We start from the raw sequence: 25,062 nt of genomic DNA, 5'->3' as shown, positions 1-25,062 counted from the left end.
CTTTTAGTAAAAGTTACTTTTTGTGGTACAGTGACAACTGCGTATTTTTACTAAAATATCTTGATTTTTTTCAGGCTATTAGGAATGCCAGCTGCTTATCAGACTAGCCTGGAATTGAAACCAACAACTTATCAGAACTATTGCAGAAAGTTAAATTATTTAGTAGACAGACAACGGGAGCTATGTGGATTGAGTCCCAATGTTTTACAGACAGTTGGAAAAGGTGCAAAGATGGGCATTGATGAATGCCAACATCAATTTCGTATGAACAGGTGGAACTGCACAACGTATAGCAACACCAGTAATGTATTTGGAGGAGTTATCGATGTTCGTGAGTAATGAATTATTTATATTTTTATAAACTACGGCTTTCACGTGCGGTATTAATAGCTGGATCGGTTTTTAGGTCTATAAGACGTGAGCTAACCAGGATGTTCCTGGTTGGTACTGCTACCAAGAAATATTCCGAATAAGATCAACGCTCAATAAGACCAAAAAATAATTTTGATAATTCATATTTTTGTCAATCCCACTGTAATAATTTCTTGGTTGCATTTAATATTTTAAGCTACGTCAACAATGATTACCATTTTATCAAGCTTAGTTTTAGTTTCTTAACTCTTCAATCACCATGAGATTTGAAGTAGAATATTGAAGTTGTTTTCAATATATATAGATCAGTGGCATCGCTACAGCGAGCGGGAGAGGGCGGTTTTCCCCGGGTGTTATCCGTGTGGGGAGGGGGGGGGGGGAGTAACACCCAAAGTAGAATGGCGAGTTTTTGAGAAACATAAAGCTAAAATACATTTTTAAGACTACAAATTTGAGCATTTTCCGGGGGAGAAACCCCCGAACTCTCCTTTCCCCCACTCCACATCATGGAGTGAAAGTTATACTCACTATTATGTTCATATTGTCAATACTTAGACCTAGTAGTGACTTCCTCTTGAACCAAAAACTGAATCCCATTATCTTTCATTGTGTTTGAGATACGTTTGAAATAATTAATTGGCCATCCATTTCATACACTCCCCCCCCCCTTTTTTTGGCCCTCGCGACGGCCCTTCACATATGCGTCTGGGGCAAGTTATACAAAACGAGTTCATAGTTTTTATTTGTCTTTTTTACATTAGCCCACTTAAAATTTCGTTATAACTCAAATTTTAGTTGTTACTGAAAATTAACTTTTGTACATTAGCCCAGTTAAAATTCCGTTGTAACACAAATGTAGATGTTTCTGAGAATTTTATGAATTTCAATTTCATGTTTGCATAGAACATTAAAACTTTTTTTTTGTGTGTATGTTTCTAGGGGGGGGGGGGAGGGTGACACCTCACATTATTGCCTCGGGTGTCACCCATGCTAGGTACGCCCCTGTGTATATATATACTTTAAATTTCTTACACAAAAAAATTTCTGGGTGTTGTAAGTACTCTGATTTTTCAATTACATTAAAAGATGCTAATTAATTGCATTTGATTGTTTGAAAAATAAACTTAAACGTAGGAGATATGTCCCATAATAGTCCTTAAAAGTTAAAATATAGAAAAAGATATCAAGAATATATCTATTAAAATTATGAAATATCTCCGAAATAAAGTAAATGATACGATGTTCCGGGGTTTGAGACTTTTAAGCCAAAATATATATATATATATATATATATATATATAAACGTACTTACTTGTTACCGATAATGACGTTAAGACGAGCGGGGATATTAAATGACCCTAGATTAAAAATCTAGTCCTGTGCAAATAAAAACGTTATTTGAGGTAGTGAGAAGCAAAGGGATGCAAGTGGCAAAATTAAAAATTTGGAGATAACCAGTACAAATGATAAGTAAACCCCTCCTCTGTCTTGGGGCAAGAGATAGTACTAGTAGCAATGGTAAGTGCTGCTGTATAGCATGATTTAGAAAAAAAATCAATGAAAGCCTACCTAAGACTTAATCTTTATACGCGTTCTACTTAAAAACTTGAAAATGTCCACTTGCATCCCTTAGCTTCTCACTGCCTCATTTATCTGCTTGTTTACTGCTAAAACTATAAATTTTGTAAATTTCGATGGTAAAATTTACTTTTAGACATAAGTGCGATTTATTAATGAGCTTCATATCGCAATTACAATAAAAACATTTCTACATTTTTGTACCTCAGAGCCAGATTGCGTAAGTGCAAAAACTGCCATTTTCCGCTCAATAGTGCATAGTATGTAGAAGCCGCATGTAAACGCAATTCTTAAAAACTAATCCTTATCAGTTTTTTTACCGGGATTAAAAGAGCGCGCGTCCCATCCTTTGCATGCGCCAGAGAGAAGTTTTACTGTTTCCTGTGTAGTTATCATAACGTGACTTACGTCTTTCTGGCTCTGAGGTACAGATTTGATATCTAAATCAAGTTCATAGACACACTGCGGACAGCACCGCTTTATGTGTGAGTTTAACGAACCTTATTAGAAATATAATATATATAAGCACTTAAGCGCAAAATCTATGTAATAAGGTTTCGTGAAGTCATGAAACGTTCTTTTCATCACGGTCAAGTTTGTTGAGTGTCTGTAGAGAAGTGAACTCTTGGGAACATTTGAACGAACGTTAATGTTTTGCTTAAAACAACAAAGCTTTTAGTTCAAACAATTTCGTCTGAATTTTTCTGTGCATGTTGTACTACAGAATAAATTTCTGCATGTTTGTAAATCTGCATGCCCTTCGTATTGAAGTTTAGCTGAGTTTTTTACACTGCATCATTTAAACACTTAAGTGCAAAATCTATAAAGAATTGCTAACGAGAAAAAGGTATGAAATCAAGTTTCATTAAACCACAAGTTTCTTTTGATCACGGCCAGAGCTGTTAAGTGTCTGTGAACTCGAGTGACCTTTTCAGGCAGTATCAATATTTTGCCTTCCAAGATCGAGGTCTCAAGTTCTGGAATCATTTCCGGGACCACCTTCAGTTACTCCAACAACGTGTGTTTGGGCCTCCACCGTAAGCAATTAAAACTATCGATTAGCACTTTTCAAATTTCGTAATTTTTATGACTCGTCCGATAAAAGCATTGACTTAATTTTATACGAGAAGTAAAAGTTTTACTGCACCCAACTCCACCGGTTTATGTTCGGCGAGTGAAGGTTTTTATCGCGTCGCATAAAGTCGTAAAAGATGGAGGAAATTGGCAATAAAGGCTGAGCGGATCGCTCCACAAACAAAACGTTGTGACAATGGCAGATTATTTACAACCCTCGGACGAAGCCGGTAAAAGCTCTTGCCCATAAAATCCATCGAACGATATCAAATAGGTGTGCCGATAGCGGAAAATGGCTCCCCTTGCTTCAATTTTGACCTTAATTGGGGTGTTCTCCTTCCTAACTTCGTTGTTGCTGGATCTCACCTATCCCTGCATCACGCCCGATGTCAGTGAGGAAGGAAGAAACAACGCATTTTCTGAGAAAGGGTCAAGTTGGCTTCCTTTGTTTTGACTACATTAGCAAAAATACTTTTTCGAGGCTAGTCAATTTTCTAGAATTTGTAAGAAAATGTTACGTTTTCACTATTTTACTAGTCACTGTGCGTTGTCGAAACTTTTTTCGATGATATTAAAATTAATGATATTAAAATTTCCGATGACAGTTTTAAAAAGTTTCTGTTGTCTTCATGCGCATTGTTAGATCATAAGTTTTCTTCTGGGAAAGGGGGAGGGACCGTGAAATAAAATCACGACCGACGATAACACACACAAACACAGTCGAATCTCGATAACCCGAATATTCCTTTATTTCAAAGTTTTCATCGAGTTCCAAACTCTTAAGACTGTTGTGTCCCGTAACTCGAAGTACCAATAACTAGTACCAATAACTATAGCCGGTCCCTTAGGACTTTGAGTTATCGAGAGTTAACTATATATATATATATACTAACTGACCCGTGAAAAACATCCATGCTCAACGGAAGGAATTTTAAACCTGGTTTTTAACGTTCTTTTTGCTTCCTTCTACAAAAAAGGAAGTATTGTATTCGCGAAAAAATTTTCACTCAAAAATCGACCTTAATTTCCATTTTGCTCACTCCCGAATGAATGTTGAAGTTTTTTTTTTCCACCCGAAGACAGGTGTATGTATACCTAAGAACGTATAGACGCCCAAAATATCCATTTTGACGTTTCCCGAGTTAATTAAAACGAGTTCTCTCGTGACATCTGTACGTGTGCGTATGTATGTCGCATAACTCAAGAACGGTATGTCCTAGAAAATTAAAATTTGTTACGTAAACTCCTAGTGGGGTCTAGTTGTGCAACTCCTCTTTTGGTTGCATTCGGGTGTTTCTAACGGGGTCTTTTGCACCTTTTTGGGGAGAAATCATTGTTAATTTCGATGTAAACTCAAGTGGTGTTATAATTTGTCGGACACTTGGCGATATATCTCCAGTCTTTTGGTTGCCAAGTCTTGTCGCCAACTTGGCGACAAATTTGGCGATTGTTTTAAAAATCTGTTTCAATTTGGCCACTGTTGGTGATATTTAGAGAGTAAACTATTGAATCACATTAAAATTGCCAGTAATGGGGAAGTGACATTAAATTGGAGTAAAAGAAAGTCATGTGATGCACACATCAGCTCGTTTTCCCCGATTTTAACAAAAACAAAACTGTGTCTCAGAATTCTGCAATGCGTTTAGAATATATATTTATGGAATTTTGGTTTAGAATTCTTCTGAAAAAAAAAAAGGTAGGTATCTCACAACCTTAAGTTGTACTGTAGATAACATCTGTAGTGCCATGTTGAGTAGAGTGACAGGAGCTTTAGTGTGTGGCTCACACGTAGAAAACATGTAGAATAAGTGAATTTTTTTTAATTCTGTATTCTTTTAAATGTGTTTTTTAAAACTGTATTCGTTTTGTACTTCCTTTTACAAAAAAAAAAGTATTGTATTCGCAAAAAAACTTTCACTCAAAAATCGACCTTAATTTACATTTTGCTCACCCTCGAATGAATGTTGAGTTTTGTTTTCGACTCGACCACACGTGGATAAGTGCCTAAGAACGTATAGACACGCGACGCATTTTGACGAATCCCGAGTTAATTACAACGAGTTTTCTCGTGACGTCTGTATGTAGGTATGTATGTCGCATAACTCAAGAACGGTATGTCCTAGAAAGTTGAAATTTTGTACGTAGACTCCTAGTGGGGTCTAGTTGTGCACCTCCCCTTTTGGTTGCATTCGAGTGCTTCTAAAGGGGTTTTTTGCCCCTTTTGGGGGGTAATAATTGTTAATTTCGATGTAAACTCAAGTGGTGTTGTAATTTGGCGGACAGTCTTTTGGTTGCCAAGTTTTGTCGCCAACTTGGTGACAAATTTGGCGATTTGTTTTAAAATCTGGATTCAATTTGGCCACTGTTAGTGATATTTAGAGAGTAAAATACTGAGTCACATTAAAATTGCCAATAATGGGAAAATGACATTAAATTGGAGTAAAAGGAAGTCATGTGATGCACACATCAGCTTGTTTATTGTAGGGCTTCGAAGCTCCGGAAGGAATTATAAACATGCATATATATATATATATATATATATATATATATATATATATATATATATATATATATATATATGTGTGTGTGTGTGTGTGTGTGTGCGTATCTATGTATACGTACATACAGGGTGTCTCAAGCGGTTGTTGTTAAACTTAACATGTTGGTGTCATATCATGGTGAACAAGATTTACATAGTAACATTTGTTCGCAAACGCAATGCTGGCGCGCTACTTGCAGACAAAGCCAGACACTGACGGGTGCACAACATGTCGCATATTCAATATTACACAAAGACAATTTTACACAACATAGGAAGGCTTATAGCTGTTGTTGAAATTTGCTGCCTTCAGCTGTCATTCATTCGTCGCAACGACAACGTACCGACCGTCGTCGTCGTAATAACGATCCATTCTGACGCGATTATGAGATCTGGTGGGACGCAAGTTTTAGCAACCGCTTCAAACTTTTCCTAAAAATTGAAATGTTGTGTAAAACCGTTTTTGTGTAATAAATATATGACATGTTGTGTATGCGTCAGTGTCTGACTTTGTGTGCTTCTAGCGCACCCGCATTACGTTAGCGAACGCATGTTCCTATGTAAATCTTGTTCATCATGATATGTTGATATGACGCACCAGCATGTTAAGTTTGTCAACAACCTTTTGAGACACCCTGTATATGTGTGTGTGTATGAGAGAGAGAAAGAATGTGTGTTCGTTTTTCTTTTTTTCTTTTTTTTTTTTATGGCTGAGGATAAAATAAAATGACGAACATCTTCTAGTTTCAAGATAGATCATAATGTATTTAAAACTATGTTTGTTGTCAAAAAATTGACCTGAGATACGTTTAAAAATTGATCATGATATTATCATATGAGAAAATGTTATTGATATCTCAATTTTGAGTTTTCTTAAACCATAAATTATCCTTACGTGATAAAATTATGAAACATGCAATGATTACAAATCTCCTCTGAAAGGCATTTTTTCTACAATTTTGAAGCAAAAGATTTAGAGAGAAAAAAATCCGAACATTCCTTTTAAAAAGTGTCAAGTAACTTATCTTTAAAATATGAACACACTAAGGTTCAGACTTAGATCGTAAATAATGCTTAGGAGTGCGGGGAAAAAATGGCAGTTTTGTTTTTTTATATTTATTTCATTGTCAAAGGTACTAAAGATTGTAAATGCCAAACGTTCCAATTAGCATCCAGCTGAGCCTAGAATGCAAAATGTAATTCTTACGTGATATAAGCAAATTCTTTTTAACCCTTAACCCTTTAAAACGGATAATGTTACGGTACTGTGTTCGGAATCTGACCAGGTTGGATAAGAAGTGGAACAAGTTCAAAGATCAGTTGCCTTTTTATCATTCAATACTTAATTGCTCGAAAACATAAAACGTTGATTTATTAGGAAGCCTTAAGAAAAGACAAGTTTTAGCAGAGCAACGTACAACAGTATATCTTCATTAAATGATACTCGATCTATTAAGGGGAAGATTAAGTTGACTTCGGATACAAATCTTTTAGAGATGTTTTTAAGTATTTCATTTTATCTAATAGTATATATTTTCTCTTAATTCCCTGTTCATGTTTTTTTTTCAATGTAATACTGCACCCAGAAACCTGGCAAGATAAAGTTTAAAGGTAAAAAACACAAAAGTACGGCACAATTAATTATTCCCTTGTTATGTATAGTGAAAACTCTTGGTATTATATTTTTTAGTGCAATCTATGCATCAGTGCTGAAATTTATTTAAAAAATGAAATAGTATCAGTAAAAAAAACCTGCACAAACATCCCGTTAAGGTATGAATAAACTTCACTGGTGTCCAAAGTTAAAGTCATAAGCAAATTTATCTAGTGTGTATGAGGAGATAACATTTCCGGGCTTATTGGCCGTGGTCTAATTGGAGAAGAAATTCCAGACGTTTCAGCTACTCAGTCTCACCAAACTCAAACCACTGATGATGGTTGCAGCAAAGCAAGCCGAAACGTCTGGTATTTCTTCTCCAATTAGACCACGGCCAATAAGCCCGAAAATGTTATCTTCTCATATTGACGCCGGCCGTGAAAGCCTTAAACAGTATTTATCTAGAGTGTGTTTGTAACCTTAGCTTTGGAGACTACTACATGACATTTCGAACATTTCCTAGATTGTGTAGTTCTCAGTATGCAAGAGACCAGTATAAAAATAGACGTGTTATTACACAAATTGCAGAAAAATTGTGTACACGTATTTCGGGATCATAAGGAACCACTTTCTCAAGATTTGAAATTGTAAGCTGTAAGCAGTGATTGCCAAAGTGGTCCACATGAACATCCAGGTTCCTGCGCCGTTCTCTAAGGGGTTCGTGGAGCAAGAAGTGCAAATAATGGTCAACGAGCCTGGCTCCCCTTTAAGCGTATTATCGCTGTAATGTAAGCATCCTATAAGCACAATCATTAACTTTACCCTTTTAACTTTGTACTTACATAATACTTATTTTAATGAGAATACATAGCTTTTAAAATGTTTTCAAGTTTTAAATTTGAAAAATTAAGTTTTTTCTTTCAAGCATTCTTCTTTCTTTCCTTTTTTCTTTGCACCGAAAGCAGGATGAGGGGGTCATTGTTTTAAGCTATTCAAATCTCAGGCTAACCTGGAAATGAAGAAAAACTACTACTTTAGTAGGGTTTGGGGCACTTAGAACAGCTGACCGGAAGAAGTGGTAGTGAGCAAGAGGGTGGATAGCTTTAAGAGGCTCATTGATCTTCATTGGGGACTAATAAATTAATTAGGACCAGCCTAGCTTGGCCAAGAGCCTGTTGCTGGTCGTCACATTTGTATTTGTATTGTGTTTGTAATCTGTATCTCGATTGTTTAAAAAGTTGCGAGAGATTTTGAGTCACACCCGCTAAGTCACCTAAAAGAAAACCACAACTTTATTTTTTTTTCTCAATAATCGCTCTCTCTCTCTTTGTGTGTGTATATTTACATGGTTTTCGAATCCCCAAGGATAGTTTAAAATTTAAGAAACAGATCTTAAGTGATACTTCTGTAGTCAGTAGTGTATATTAGAAAAACGTGCATCGAATTAGCATTTCATACAATTTTCGAGCATGTTAAAATGAATTTGAAAGAATTTTCTCGATTTTCACTTAGTTTGTAAACATTATCTTCTATCAAATTTATAAGCAAATGTGTGCACTGATTTATAATGTTAATTATTGTGATCACTTAACAAAAAACAGTAAAAGTTTTGGATTTTGTAAAAATAATCGTTTTTTTTTTTGGATGGGGGGAGTATTTTTAATAATGGTGGGTACTATTTTTAACTTTTGTGTAAAACATTTATTGCGAAATAAATATGCATAGAAAAACTTAACTTATGAGGGCGATGCGACAATTTAAGCCTGATAAATTTGAAGCCACATATACTGTCAATACATCAAATTCAATCCTGCTACTAGCAACATCTTCTTCATGCACTTATTTTGCATAGTAATGTTAACATATTTGCCTTTTGTGTAGTTTTAAAAGTATAGCAAACTGTGTCTATTAACCAGCTATAGGTTGTAAATTGATTGTTAAAAAAAATCAATATTAATAGCATTTCAAAACCCTCACTGTAAGTAAACATTTCTCACTGTCGGATAGTGTGGAATCGGAGTGGGTGGGGACCAATTAAGAGTAAACATGATGCCGAAGACTTTCTACGGTTTGCCACCTCACGTAAGAACTCCGGACGACCAACACGATAATCAAAAAATTTGAATTCATTTGTATTCATATGGTTAGTATCTTCGAAACTAAGCTTGACTTTACGAAATGAAATAAAGGACGATTTTATCCATGTTTATTTAAGGTGACATTGCAGCGGAAACAATACAACTGTCATTTTGTAATATATTAGTTTTATAGCGACTTTACAGTATCGGACACATTCGAATAATAACAATAACAATAATTAATAATAGTAAAATGTTTATCCATAAGAAAAGAGATGCTCATTTCATTTCTAATTAAATCTGGAAAAAAAAAAAACTTTTATCTCTCCTATAACTTAATTTAATACTGCTTTATAAAAAATCATATTAATTTCTGTTTATGTCCCACAGCAAAATTAATGTGCTATTCTTGTGAGACTTAATCCTTTTGAATGAAATAGTAGCAGTTCTGCTAATTGTTTTTAGTGGTAGAGCGATAAATTTCTAGAAAGTTAGCTTTGAATTAGGTTTATAGAGGTTTTTGTGAGAAGTGACTTATTTTGCGTGCTTTTCCTTTCGCTTTTTTACTTTCCTTTACAAAAAAGGAAGTATTGTATTTGCGAAAAAAATCTCACTCAAAAATCGACCTTAATTTCCATTTTGCTCACCCTCGAATGAATGCTGTTTTTTTTTTTTTTTTTGACACGACCACACGTGGAAAAGTGCCTAAGAACGTATAGACACGCGAAATATCTATTTTGACGATTCCCGAGTTAGTTACAACGAGTTTTCTCGTGAAGTCTGTATGTACGCATGTGCGGATGTATGTCGCATAACTTAAGAACGGTATGACCTAGAAAGTTGAAATTTGGTACGTAGACTTCTAGTGGGGTCTAGTTGTGCACCTCACCTTTTGATTGCATTCGGGTGTTTTTAAGGGGGTCTTTTGCAGCTTTTTGGGTGGAAATCATTGTTAATTTTGATGTAAACTCAAGTGGTGTTACAATTTGGCGGACACTTGGCGATATATCGCCAGTATTTTAGTCGCCAAGTTTTGTCGCCAACTTGGAGACAAATTTAGCGATTAAAAATTTTTTTTTTAAATCTGGTTTCAATTTGGCCACTGTTGGTGATATTTAGAGAGTAAACTATTGAATCACATTAAAATTACCAATAATGGGAAAATGACATTAAATTGGAGTAAAAGGAAGTCATGTGAGGCACACATCAAATATTTTTTTTTACTGTTCAGGATTTCAAAATTCCACTTGTCATGTCGATTTTTCTATTCACTTCGTAATGTGTAGTCTAAGATAAAGTCATCCAATATAACGTTACTTCCGAATATGGAGTAGAGGAATTCGGGGTGAGTGAAATAGCGGAGCAAAGTGAAAGGGTGAAATATTTACTCTCCTTTCAGCGGCAACTATCTTGTAATATTTTAACTATATTTAACACATGTAGTCTATTTCAGTAAGGAAAAAATTGCCTCTGAGCATCAAAGCATATGATAGTACATGCAAATTTTTAAAAATTGATACTCAAGTCGTAATATTTTGCTGAAACTCAAAAATTATTTATGTTATTATTAAATGATAAAGTTCATGTTATTTATATTTTAGATATTAATTGAGATCTACTAATATTCGGTGCAGTATTTATTTAGTTAACATTAAGCTTATTTGTATTTTAAATATTTTGCATAATTAGTCAAGTGCATGTGGGGCAAAGTGAAATAGTTCATCTCGTTTGCTTATTCACTGATTTTCTAAAGCACTTACGTGTTCATTTATTAAGTAATTTATTTACATTCCTTTAGTTAATTATTCACTTATTATTCAATCATTCACTTATCTTCTTATTTATTCATTATTTTATTCACTCATTTAGTCTTCTTCACACTGAAAAGAAAAATCCGAACCATCACTGATTACTTACAAGTACCGTTTCGGGATGCCAAGGGTTTACACCAGTTTCTTGTGAAAAACAAGTTTGTTTTTTTTTTTTTTTTGAGAAAACGTTTTCTGAATCGCAAATCTATATATATATATACTAATAATATAAAGCAGTAGAGTTTGTTTGTTTGAACGCGTTAATCTCAAGAACTACTAGTTCGAATTGAAAAATTCTTTTTATTTTGAATTGTCCATTTATTGAGAAAGGCTGTAGGCTATTTTTTAAAATCAGATTGACCGAAATATTTGCAACTGCAAATTAAATGTTTAATTAGTTGTTTAGTTATATGATTTCTTAATCGATGGCTGTTAAGTTTAATTCTATAAATTCTTAATAGATGGCGGGGTAAGTTAACTCTCGAGAGGGCGCTGGCCGACAGTGTCGATAGCTGCGATAAATCATGCCCATGCTGCGCTGCTGTGATCCGCGAACAGATTTTTGAATGCTTTTTTTTTTCGATGTTCAGGTACATAGTTTGATTTTGTAGGACTTTTCTATTGGATTTTGTTTTCCTTATTTCTTCAACGTTTGTTTTACTTCTTACGTTCTTACAGTTGACGATAGTTACTTATCTAAGTAAATTGATTTGTCGTATTATTCAATTGTGATTGTTTTTATAACGTTTTTATTACAGCATAGTTTATTTGGCGAAACGCTTTAAATTGCAGGGGGAAAAACCACTTCACTCGCTAAAGGGCAGGGTTACGGTAGCGTGGTTGCTTGGCGCGTTAAGCGATGAAATATGCAGTTGAAGGATTATTTTGAGTTTTAAAGCTACTGTTAATCCTTTTATGTGTTTTGGCGAATAATTTTCAATTCCAGAGATACTTTAATAGGTCTTTTGAAAAGGTGCGTACGCATTTTAGTTAAAGAAAAATAATCATTTCACATCAGAAGGGGGGCGGGAGTGTGGATTTTTTTTTGTTCAACGGACTTCTTTTAACTTCTTATCCCGGGCATCGCCGTGCGGGTACTGCTAGTAGTTCCATAAAAGCCGAATACCTGTGGTGAAAAACCGTTTTAGCTACCAGTGTGAAAATATCTTAGACTTCTTTATTAGATGTTTCTCCTTTAGCGTAGTTACTGCCATTCCGGATTGGTTTAACCTATTCAAGGGCAAAACGTGTAGTCTCCGGATATTGTAGCTTTTTAGGTAATTGCTTGTTGATTCGTCTTAGCTTCAGCCATATTTGCTTTAGGAGCTTGCCGAAAAAAATCAGGAAGATGCCAAGCTATTACTGAAAACATATACAGCGAAACCTGTGTAAGTTGACCAATTACGATGCAGTATTTCAGTGGTAGACTAGGACAAGTGATCAATTTAACGAAATTAATACAAAGGACCAGGACTAATTCTGTACCTGATAACAGCGGTCAACTCAGACAGGTGATCAACTTACGAGAGTGGTCAATTTTACAGGTTTTACTGTATAAGTTTTCAGAAAGGTTCCGGAGTTAGTCCACATACATGACTGACTTTGATTGGGAAAGTTTCTGAATTGTTCTGAACGATTCCAGTTTAATTTCTGGAAGGTTACTAACTTTTGGTGGGAAACTTTCTTGGTTTTTTTTTTTTTTTTTTTTTTTTTTTTACCAGATATGATATTAGCAGTAATTAGGCACGTTAGCCGCCCATTATTTTTCAGGAACGTTTCGATACTTTTTACATGACATATATTAAGTAATTAATGTATTTATTAGTTTATTGTTTCATTACCTTGTTATTTATTCATTCATCATTTTGTTTACTCATTCATTTAATGAAAAATATTTTTTTAACAATCGAATAGAAAATATTTCATTAGAAAAATATTTCATATTTCACTTTGCCCCAAAGAAAAAATAAAGAGAAATTATCTTTTTTCTTTTTTTGAAGGCACAAATTTACTGCCAAAAAACAAAAATAATGTTTTATTGCAAGTTTTATTATTAAATACATTGTTCCTTCTTTATGTACTGTAGCTTTTAAAGCAAATTCTCAATTTGTTCATTTTGGAAAAACTAAGTCATCTTAACTATTTCACTTTGCCTCACATTCTCCTACATATATATATTTTTTTTAGTATGTGCATCCAACACCTATGAAGAATGTCGGAAGTAGTATCCTAAAAATTTATTATTTGTGTTGTGACCAGAGAGAGAGAAACAGTGGTCTGAGCTGCAGTTGTTGGAATTTTTAAGTGTTTACTTGTTTCACAACGACAAAAATTTCCGAAAAGTATTTATTTCATTTTCTAACAAAAGTAATGCATGTGATTAAGAATGAAAATCAGGCTGGGGTAAAAGCGCAATATGGGATTGTAAAATACATAAACAAATCAATAAAAACTATTTTTTTAACAGTTAATTTGGCAGACGACAAGCAAAAAATGCTGCATTATATTTTTTTACTACTCGTTTTCAAAATTTTGCTTAAGCAACAAAACAGTTTTTTCCCCCTCCTTATATTATTAGTTATTTTTAAAACACAGGCAAGAGAAAAAATGAAGATTTTGGAGGTTCGTTGTCTCTAATTACATGAAGGTGTAACACACTTGTATGGGATAACAAAGACAAGGTGGGTACGAATCTGGTCAAAGTACAAACCTTTCCTTATTTCCTGAGAGTAACTAGGTATGAAAGGTTTGACTTAATAACCATTTGGTGGGCAATGGCACCCTATTTTTGTTTATATTAGTGTGTTTTCCTTAATTGTGTAGATTAGGAGTCAAATGGAAACAATTTTATTTCCCCATATCCCCATATTAGTAGAGGGGCTTTGGTAGAAAATATAGCCGGAAACTGCATTTTGTGATAAAATCATGAAACTTGGCATGCATGTAGACAATGTACTAACAAACATTTTTGGAAGGGGAGGCAATTAAAAATCCCCCCCAAAACCCCCCTGGCAGCCATTTTTGGTCAAAAATCTAAAACTACTTTTTTTTTCTTTTTTGAAAAATACCTACTGTATCTTCATTTGGGAGTTCTATTATGCTTACTAAAGCGTAAAAAGTCATCAAAATATCTCCAAACCTCCTAATTTTAAAATTAATTTTAAAAACTTGATTTTTTAAAAAAACTTTAACTAATCTAAGTCTTTAACATTTCTTGAGGGGTCGTTTGAGAAATGTTTTTTTTTTATGATTTTAAAGCACTGTTTTAAGGAAAATCAATTCATTTTTAGTAGAACCCCAGAAATCCGAACCCCAGAAATCCGAAACATCAGAAAATCCGAGCCTATGTTTTAAAGTTTACTATTAAAACTTGATTACAAAACTAAGAATAAAACTATAAATTGAAAACCATAAACAAAGCTAGTAATTTTTCAAAACTTGAAACATTTGAATTGTTGTTTAAGAATAAATACAGAGCTTTGATTACTTAAAACGAAATCAATTTTCATTATCGGTGGGAGAAAAAAAAAAAAACCCCTCCAAACATTTGGAAATGAAGTACGCAAGTTTTTGTAAGTTTCACTCACATTCTGCAGTTTTATCAGTCATATGTGCACTTGAAATAAGGGGGAGGGGGCACGGACGTTATTTTTACAGAACTCCAATCTTTATTATTATTAAACGCTTTAAAACAAATTTCAAGTTTTTTCTCATTAGACGATTTGAGGCGTTTGTTCTATGTTTTAAACGATGTAAGAGGACGAAATACTTAACTACTACAATAAGAAGTTTTGTGCTACGTTAATAAAGCTAGCAATATTTTTACTATTAATAAAATTGTTATTTATTGAAATATAATTCGCTGTTGCAAAAACTACAACTAAATTGAAATACAAATCTGATTAAGTGATTTATACAACGGTTATATAGAAGGCAATTTAAAACGTTTGAATTTACAAGTAATTTACACGAGTACATAACATTTTCCATTGCAGTATTTACACATAGGTGTTTAGGTAAGTCCATTTTTGAAGCACCCACAAGTTATTTGAGAGCAGGTTTTTTTTTTTACACTTGCATAACGTAAATTCGCTTTCAGCAAAAACTTGAAACTTCGGGCAAACTCAAACAAATAAGAACGTGCTTTTCATTAGTTGCTGTAAAACCCCAATCATAAATTGAAGTTAAGGCTAAATTTTTGGACATACTGCTCCACTGATGTCCACCTTGATAAGCACTAAATAACTTGCCTTAGGGCTTCAGCTGTGGGTGGTAAGTTATTCATTGATCATTGTTCGCTGGTGGAAAAAGTTTCCAGCTTCATTTACGGATGGCAAGTTGCATGCAGACGAGTAGTAGCAAAGATTAATGAATCGCTAAGATATTTGAAATTTTTAATTCGGTGTGCATTTTTTTAGTTTAGGATATATATATGAAAATACACCAATAACATCAGAATAGTGTTTTTATCATTTCCACATCGTCACTTTTTTCCGACCTGCAAGAAAAGAGGTAACCATAAGAGTTCCGCTGAGACTGAGTGGAATTCTCTTAGAGCAACTGATTTTTGCAGACCGAATTTGTATGCTAAGTCTTGCACTAGTATAAATCGAAAGTGTTTGCCAGCTCCAAAATCTTCTTTATCCCCTTTTTGTACAGCTGATGGAAGCATCGTTGTCAACAGTTCCAACGAATATGCTCATGTGTCCTCTTATTGTAGCATGCAAAACATGAACGAAGATCCAGAAATTAGCTTCCTCGTGATTTTATGGCACTAAAGATGTCTTATTCGATGAAAATCACCGTCACATCATTAAGAGCAAACATAAGATCATATAGCTAGTGCAATCATGGAAAACAATTCTGTCTTATCCGCGTTTCGTAGAAACTGAACCAGTTCTTAGAAAGCAAACCATTTTCTCTAAAATGATATCTTTCTCTTATTCCTCTTATATGTGTTACTTGTTGTATCTTGAAAAGAATGCAGATACTCCACCGAAAAATTTTCTGTCCTAGGTCGTTTTATGTGAACGATGAAAGAACATCATGGATCAATATCATAGACAATGGCGTCAAAATGTATCTCCATTGCATTTATTTTAAAATTACCATTCCTCATTTGCATCTTCATCATCCAATCTTAACTCGTTTTCTTCTTCTTCTCTCGAGTTGTTTTTATCAGTAGGAATACTATAATTTAACTCACTGAGCAGGAATGTTATTGACCAGACTTATTTCCCGTTCAAAGAGCTTCATTTATTGAAATCGATGGAGGGTGAGGTTGATTTTCATAGAGGAGAAATTCAACTAGGTTGAAATTTACGGTATTGCGAATAATGAAAAGTTTTGAAAACGAATCTGTATCGGATTTTAATCTTTTCAGTAAAAGAGCAGACTTACTGATTTTTCTGGAAAAATGAAATGCTAAAAAGTTATTGTTTTTCTACCCGTGAACATAAAGTGACTTTTGAGTCACAACTCTTTTCTCTATAAATTTGTTGCACTCTTTTTTTTCCTCAACTTGCCCAATCTTTATCAGCTGCTCCACATATTCCTCGTCTACTGCTACATTCGTCTCCAATGAGAACAATTCTTTCGATGGCTCTAAAAATTTATTCTCATGTTTAACTATTTCTCTTCAAAACCTTTCTTGAAAACATGTTTTGGAAACTTAACATTTCTTCATTGCGCATATACAGCGTTTCTTTAAATCAGCAGAGGTAACTTTTTCAAACTGTGTAATTGAATCGATAGTTTGAAGACCAACCAACATCCATCTTCTTAACGCAGTTGGATATGTGAAAGACCAATAGCCCCACCATCTCCTTTTCTCTATTACATTGTTTTGCTAAGCATGGTCCGATCCAATTACAGAAAACACGTTCATTGTCTTTTTTACAACAAATGTTACTTTTTCAAAGGCTTTGTGTGCGTCTGGAAGGTTTGTGGGCTAAAGAAAAAGATTTTGAATAAAAACTGGTAACCATCCAGCATAGTTACTAAAGTATATGTATAGCGTATAGCAATAAAATGAGAAAAAAAAACCACACACACAAAATCAACTCCTTCAAAGTTTCAGTAAAGATACTAAAGTTGGTTGAAATCTATGATTGAAATGATAAACTTTAATTTTAAAAGCACAAGCTTTAATACGGTGCTCCAAAACTTGAATTTGTTTATATATATGTTTTTTTTATGTATTTATTTATTTATTTATTTATTTTTTTATAAAATGAGAAAAAGCTTACTGATGATCAATTGGGTGACGGAGAATTAACCTCAGCAACAATAGTAATAATAATAATGAACAGAAATTTAAAATTCAACTTTAAATTTCTTTCTATTAGAATTATGTTGTCTTGAAATTAATTTCTCCCTTTTTTCTTCAAGTCCTTATTCTATTATATCCTTCGCTAATAGTTTCAATTATGCATGCTCAGTCATTTAAAACGAGGGGCATCATGACCGGAAAATTGGACAGTTCGGGCAATTAGAGTTCGGATAACTGGAACCCTACTTTGATATAACACTAATGTAATGTATCTTCAAATTCAGAGGCCTGTAATTCTGTTATGGGATGGGGGGGGGGGAGTTCACTTCAGGGAACTCACAATTTAAAAATACCAATTTTTAAAAAAAAAAAAAACACTTTTTGGGAAGTTATTTCTGAAATTAAACATTTTTTAGAGTTTTAAATAGTAAAAAATGTAATAAACATCCATGGAATGACCCAACCAATGATTTAAAAAATTATAATAACGAAAATTTAAAAAGAATCGCCGTTTTTAGTTTTGGACCAAAAATGGCTGCCAGGGGGGGTTTTGGGGGGGGGGGATTTTGGAATGCCTCCGCTTCCTAAAATTTTTGTTTATATAATGTCTACAAGCATGCCGAGTTTCATAATTTTATCACAATTTGCAGTTTCTTCCCCCGTAGCCCCCCGACATCGTTGACGCAAGCATATAACCAATGTCTGGCTCTAATAAAAAGAAGCTTGAACTTTCTCGTTTATGCTTGGGTTAAAAGCTGAAAAATTCTTGGTTAAGCACAACTCCAGCATCCCTTATCGGAAACGGAAACCAGCTTTTTTTTTAAACTCTATTTTAGCAAATGGAATCAATCGGAAGTCAACTTATCAAAGTCAGACTATATCGCTTAAAAAGTTCTACAGAAACGGTGGAAACTTATGGAACTCATATTTTCTTCGCTATGTTGCCTATTTTTCAGTCAACAATACTTTCGTTTCAAAAATCTCTGTGTTTGCATTTACCGTAATTGACCTTACGACTAGATTTTTTTTGTGGATGAAAAGGTGAAAATCTTCGCTAAGTTTTTTATGAATTGGCTAGCTATTAACGTTAAAATGAACTTGCTTTCAAAGCAGTATAAACTCGGGATAAAACACGGAAAGGCTCCCAAATCTAACGTAACGTAGATTAAAGAAACACAATTATTAACCCTGTTTGCTTCATGAGAATGACATTTTGTTCTCCAAGAACGACTTCCTGAATAAAATCATCTGAACATATTTTGAATCTGTATCTTTAAATATAAAACCATCTAATGTATATACACATGGTCGTTTCAGAACAGTAGCTTAATGGGAATAACTTCAAGAGTGTTTGGCTAATTGTTGTGAAAACAATCAAAATAATTTGCATTACCAGAATAATAAATCTGATTTAGGGTAACAGCAGAATATTAACTTGATCAATTAGAAGTCATCATCCAGTAATCCTCTTCCTTGGATGAAAGGAATTAGATAACCTAAACTGCATTCAATTTAAGACTATAAATTTTAACTAGGATGTATTATACTCATAAATCACATTCTGGTAAGGGAGAGACGTGGAGTATATGAGTGGTCTCTTTATGGCATAAATGACATTTGCAGTGACGTTGAAATTTTTTTTAAATAATGGAGTTAGTCCATTTTTTTTTCTTGCGAACAAGTCTGCGTTTCACATATATTTCGGGAACTTATCGCTGATCAAATTTACAGTTCAATCAAATTATGGAAAATGTTTCCACTTGGGATGTAGTACCAGGGTAAGGGGGGGATGAGGGAGAGAAGGCGCTTACACATACGAACACTAGACAGTTAAAATAAAGGGGGGAGGGCACTTGATCTAAAAGGAAAATTTGTGGTACGCCGTCCCCTGTGAACCACCCCACCACCATCTTAGCAGTCCGTATCCCCACATTACTTTAGACATAGAAAATCGGGAAATAAAACATACGGCACTGCACAAAGAGAAAAAAAAAGCATTTTTTTCCTTCTTTTCGATGTTTTAAAATACTTATATTACCTTCTGAAGTAAAAAGTATCTAATGTTCTTCTGAAGTTTTGAGATAACTAGCTTTAAAAATTAAAAATTTTGGAAACTTTTTGATTTGCCTTAACTCTTTTTGTGAAATGATAATTTTTACATGATTCCAAAATACATTAAAAACACATTAAATTGATTGCATGACAGCTTCTGTACAGTGCCAAGAAATTATCATGTCTAAATCTTATTCGTGAGTTGCATACATATCGGAAAGGAAAAAAAAAACTTAGAAACCTGTTGAAATTTTCCCGGAATTAAAACATAGGTTTGTCATGCTTAAACTGCGATGCACGAAACTTCCTAAACTCCACCAAAAATGACAGTAAAAATGAAAAAAAAAAATAAATAAAAATAAATAAATAAATAAATAAAAATAAAATAAATAAAATAAATGAAAAACAAAAACTCTTTATTTTTTTTTCTGGGACTATAAAACTACAATCCGGTAAAAAAAAAAGTGACACAACTCAAAAAACAGCATAGGAGAAAATCAAGTTTTTACAATAATAGTTTTAAGTGATTTAATCTCAATTACAATACGCGCAAAAAACAAAAGAAAAAAATATGATTTTTACTGGTTAGTGTCTGTAGTCTAAATTAATAACAATACGTATTTAAAGTTTGAAAATAATTCTTCTTAATTATGAAATTTTAAATGATGTGTCATTATTGTTTATAACGTCATTACGCAGCTACGCACAAGTTATGTAAGCTAACATTGTGCGAGTTTCGTGGCCAGAAAGAGCGTTCATTGATTTCAGATTTTAAATTACCAGTTAGTACGTTTTTCCAGTCTTAAGTCACTTTCCTTGCCGTGGTGTGACGTGTTAACTATCACAAGCTTACCTCGTTTACAGAATATAACTCTTAAAAACGTGAAATGTGTTTAAGAAGTTTTTGCGCGATTAGCACTCTGAGAAAAATGAAGTTTTCAAAAATGAGTACATTCATGCTTTCAAATTTTCTTGAAACCTTTTGTTTCATATATGAGTACCCATGTGTTCAAATAGTGTGCTGAATCATTTCATACTCAAAAAGGAGTATATAATACTCAGTTTTGAAATTATTACACATTCAAAACTGAACACAAATACCTCAAAAATGAGCACACATGTTGATTTGAGAATTTGAATGTTTCAAATTTGAATACCTCGTAGTCGGAGCCATTTTGACTCGCGGATATGTTCAATTTTGAGTACTTTTTCGTCATTTTTGAAATTGTTGTTTTTAGAGTGTAGAAGTTTGCTTTTATGTCTGTTATGGATCATTCTCCAGAAAATGTAACTTTTGAACGCAATTATTGTTTAGTTTCGAAAGCTTTTTTTAAAATTCTTATATGAAAGTGTTACCTACGAGAAGTAACCATTAACAATGGCCCAGCTATGTTTCTAGTATTTTACTCATAAATTAAAAAAAATAAATGTCTTGTTCACTTAAATAAAAAAAAAGAAAAAAAAAACTTTTAATATTTAAAAATTTGAGGCCAATTTAATGTCAAAGTAGTAATTTTGTTAATTGTGCAAGCAATCAGCTATTGTGATTAGTGGGAAAATAATATTAAGCTTTCTTAATTAAAGTATGGTTTAATTAGTAGTTTCAAATGTATGTTAAAAAATAGTATTTAGCGAATTTGATGATATACTGGCAATTTATAATTTTGGTAGAATACCTATTATTGATGTATTTCCCCTCCATCGGTTATTTTCACTTCAGAAATAATGACATTGATAAGGTCTGTCACTGAGGTGAGGATCTTTCCATTAATATAGGCCTAATAGATACATTTTTAATGGAAATCTTTTTTTCCTTCGTTGCTATAATTTGCACATGTTAACTTCTCTTTTTACATTAATTTATATCCCTGAAATTGAAGTTCACGGAGATAAGAAGTCAGAATAACCGCACTAAATTTTTAAGCAAAATCTAACTTTTTGTTTTTCGACAAAAATCTCACAACTTCTACCATGGCTTAAAATAAACAAGGGAGCTTCCTTGTATCATGGAAAATAAAATTTGATGTCATTACTGCCACGTGTTAATGAGGAATGGCATTTTGTGTTTGGTTAACGGAGGTGAGAATTTATTGTGTGACATGACTCCCTGTCCTTCTAAAACAAACTAAAACACAATACTAAAAAAATAAATATACTTAAAGAATTAGTATTTGAGACACTTGTGAAAGGAATAATAAATAAATAAGTATCCTTATATATTATTTCTGTAGCCTGTTTTTGGTTTCTACGCCAAATTTCCCTCAATTCTTGATCGATTTCTTTGATTTACGGCTTATTTTATAGCTTATGGTGCTGGCTACTGACGAAAAATAGACCCAAGGTCTGAAAATTGTTTCTTTTAGCCGAAAAACCTGTTTTAAAGAACCAGAATAAGGTTTTCGGTCAAACTTATAACTTTAATTTGCGCTATGACCGGCAGAGCTGAGTAGCTTGATCGGCAGAGCGTTCTCTTCGTAACCAGGAGATTACGTGTTCGGGCCCACGTCCGGACAATCTGCAACAAACAATTAGAGAAATATCGCGCGTTACATGAACACTGAATTAAATGAATATCAACTATGAGGGAATAGAATAAGTGAGAAGGAAATGCTCCTTGCTGATTTGAAAACATTCCGTGGTTTTGTGCTAAATTACTTCGAAATTGCACGTGTTTTTTTTTTTTTTTTTTGAAGCTTTGGCTCTGGAAAGAAAATTAAAGCACAATGTGAGCGAAAATATAAGTAACAGGTTTAAGATTTCAGACTACAATAGAATTGTTTTTTTGTTCAGAAAAAAAATAATAAATCGTATATTGAAATATATATTCTTCTAATGAGTTTTTGACTCTTTGTACAAATAAATAAAATACTACCTCAATTTGAAGGGTAAAATATATATTTTTTTCTTCTTTTTGCTAAAAAACAAATAGCTTATCACATTTTTACTACATTCGAAAGCATAGTTCAATTTATTTTGTATTTTAACCGTGCTGTTAAATGATGAACACGTGCTGCCATCTAAGTTATAACGGTTTAAGCAGCCTGCGATAACAAATTGTAAAAATTTTCAAAAATAAAAACATTTTTCTTCAATATCTTATCTTATATATTAATCCCCTCTCATTTTAAAACTTATCAGGCTGGCCAATGACGAAAAAAAGACTTACTGTCGAAAATTCAAGTTTTCGAAATCGCCTTTTGCTGTTTCAAAACCTTGATGCTGCCTGTAGTTCTTATGCATTTTTTAAAGCAAAGTTCTAATGCAGTTTTCCATTTTTTACGTCGCTTTCGGCAAAAAAAAAAAAAAAAAAAAAAAAAAATAGCCTGTGTGTGTGTTTATATTTTAATAAAGCTTAACAGCTCTGGACTTAGTTGTTCGGTTTAATTGATAAGTTTTTTTCGGTAGAGCGTTCGGCTATAAACTATCTGAACTTCGGGCAAGCTTGGGCTGTCCGACATAATATCAAATTTATATTAGTATTACGCATTACATGTGCTCATAACATACACACCTAATAAAATAAATGCAGTGGGAATGCTACTTGGTGTTTCGACTCCTTTATGCAGGCTACAGTTATCATTCGGATAAGTTGATTGTTAATCGAACTGTGTTCTTTGACTACATCCAGACCACTCAACATAATGTAAGCATAAAAAAGTATTAGATTTAACTAAAGAAATCCTTTTTGTGCAGAAAAACATTTTTATTATATGCTAAAATGTAGATGTTTCTAATAGCAGTGTTCGACCTTTTGTACAAATGAAAAAATACTACGCCCGATTAAAACTACGAGTTTCACTCAGTAAACCTTTAATTTTTTATTCGCGCGAATACGATATAAAGCATTAAAAGTATTATCAACTTCATTAGCAAGAAATTATTTTCTACTCCTCTGCTTTCTGCTGAAAAAAAAATACATTTTGTCTACGTTCGAAAAATTACACTTAAGAACGGACTCAGTTCAACTGGTTTTGGTTTTGAATTTTAAGTGTTCGATTAAAAGAGAAACATGTGAGGGCATTTAAGCCGTAACGGTTAAAGCAACCTTCTATGTGAAATAGTTCAATATTCAAAGACAAAAACACTTATTTTCAATCAAATTTATTACTTCTCTAGAATGTTTGTTTCAATCGCTACGTGAGATCTTCGTCATTCTTTAATCAAATTCCATGCTTTGCGAATAATTTTAAATCGTATCATGCTGGTTAATGACAAAACACAGATGCATGATCTTATTATTATTATTATTATTTTTTTTTTTTGGCAAAAAGCTTTTTTGCTGTTTTTTACTACGCATTCCTTCAATGAATAGCTTTCGAAAAGGAAGGCGCAATTGCTAGGTTTGTTGGGGTGTCGGGCTGTTAGTCAGAATGGCGCCAATTCGAATACGTGCCAATAAATATCTCTTTAATGTTTCTTTTTTTCCCGTCAGATGCTGACATGTGCAGGACTGTATTTGCCACAACCTGTTTTTTCACATGCACAATTATTGCTTTTTCACGAGTCACCACTCAGCCACACTTTTAATGACATTTATGTTTGCATTGAAAATATGTACGATTAAAAGGGGAGCTATGATCAAATTATCAGAACGTTGTATTTAGCGAGGTTTTGTTACTGATGTCTTTAAATTACATGCCTTCTGTTCTGCGCTTACTTTTTTTTTCGGTTCTTCTTCATAATGTTCTTCCTTTGAAATTCTTAAAGAGCGAAATACCTTATGAAACTATTCGAAGCACAGTGCGGAGTTCCGCACGGGTCGACTAGTATACTTTTAATTAAACAATTTATTAAGTAACAGCCACAGAAGGTGCGTGACATGCCATGGAGGTGAGAATTCACATGTTGTGAATCAAAAATATACTGAAATAAAAATTATTATTAAAAAATTGTTGGCAGGTTTACATGGAAATTTTTTTGATGAAATTAAAAATCATTATTAAATGAATTGTTCCTTAAAGTTTTTACTGTTTGAGGCGTGACAGAAAAGTTACACTTTTTGAAGAATGACCCTTATACGATAAAGTAAATATTTCATAACAATTAACCATGAATGTTAAGAACATAGGTTTCGCTCAAGTCTTTGTATATTTTAACTTAACAGTATTTTTGTTGATTCTTTGGTGTTTTATGTCTGTATCTGGATTGCAATATGAAGGAATGATGATTTAATATATTGTTTAGTATTTTGATAAAAAGGTAATCACTTCCTGTTAACTACAATAAAATACAGTAGAACCCCGATAATTTGAATTAATTGGGATCCAACCCATTCCGGAATGTCGAAAATCCGGATTATCCGGAGAATAAAAAACAGATAAAATAAACATACTTTCTGAAAATTGCCTTTATATGAGAGACATAGAATTACTCATAAACATGTTTACTTTGTTATTATAAAGTCTAATTTTCTACTGCTGCGACAGTTCAATTTTTTTCCCTATTGAGGAAAAAAATTGATTCAAAAGTTGCATTGCTAAGAAAAGGGAACTGAATCAGTGACAGCACGGTCTTGCCCGGAAAAGGGTTAAATAAATTAATGTTATGGAAATTTGACAATCGCTCCTCAAATTTAAAAAAAAAAAAAATCGATCGATCCGGATGATCCGGAGATCCGGACTAATGGAATCCAAACTTGCGGGGTTCTACTGCATTGTTATTTGCTATTGTAGCTAATGTTTTCTAGATAG

At 33.3% G+C, this 25,062-nt stretch overlaps 1 protein-coding gene across 1 annotated transcript in view; it reads left to right on the top strand.

The window, feature by feature from the left end:
* LOC129231364 (protein Wnt-1-like) overlaps positions 1 to 25,062 on the top strand; it is a 141,646-nt gene that overhangs the window by 45,861 nt on the left and 70,723 nt on the right. Inside the window, exon 2 of the mRNA XM_054865659.1 lies at positions 75 to 331. Within this exon, the coding sequence (XP_054721634.1) occupies positions 75 to 331 (257 nt within the window). The remainder of the gene's footprint in view (positions 1 to 74; positions 332 to 25,062) is intronic.

The sequence above is a fragment of the Uloborus diversus genome, chromosome 10, assembly GCF_026930045.1.
Source record: "Uloborus diversus isolate 005 chromosome 10, Udiv.v.3.1, whole genome shotgun sequence".
Lineage (NCBI taxonomy): Eukaryota > Metazoa > Arthropoda > Arachnida > Araneae > Uloboridae > Uloborus > Uloborus diversus.
The sequence above is the reverse complement of the archived record's forward strand: the minus strand, read 5'-3'. Positions and strand labels throughout refer to the sequence as shown.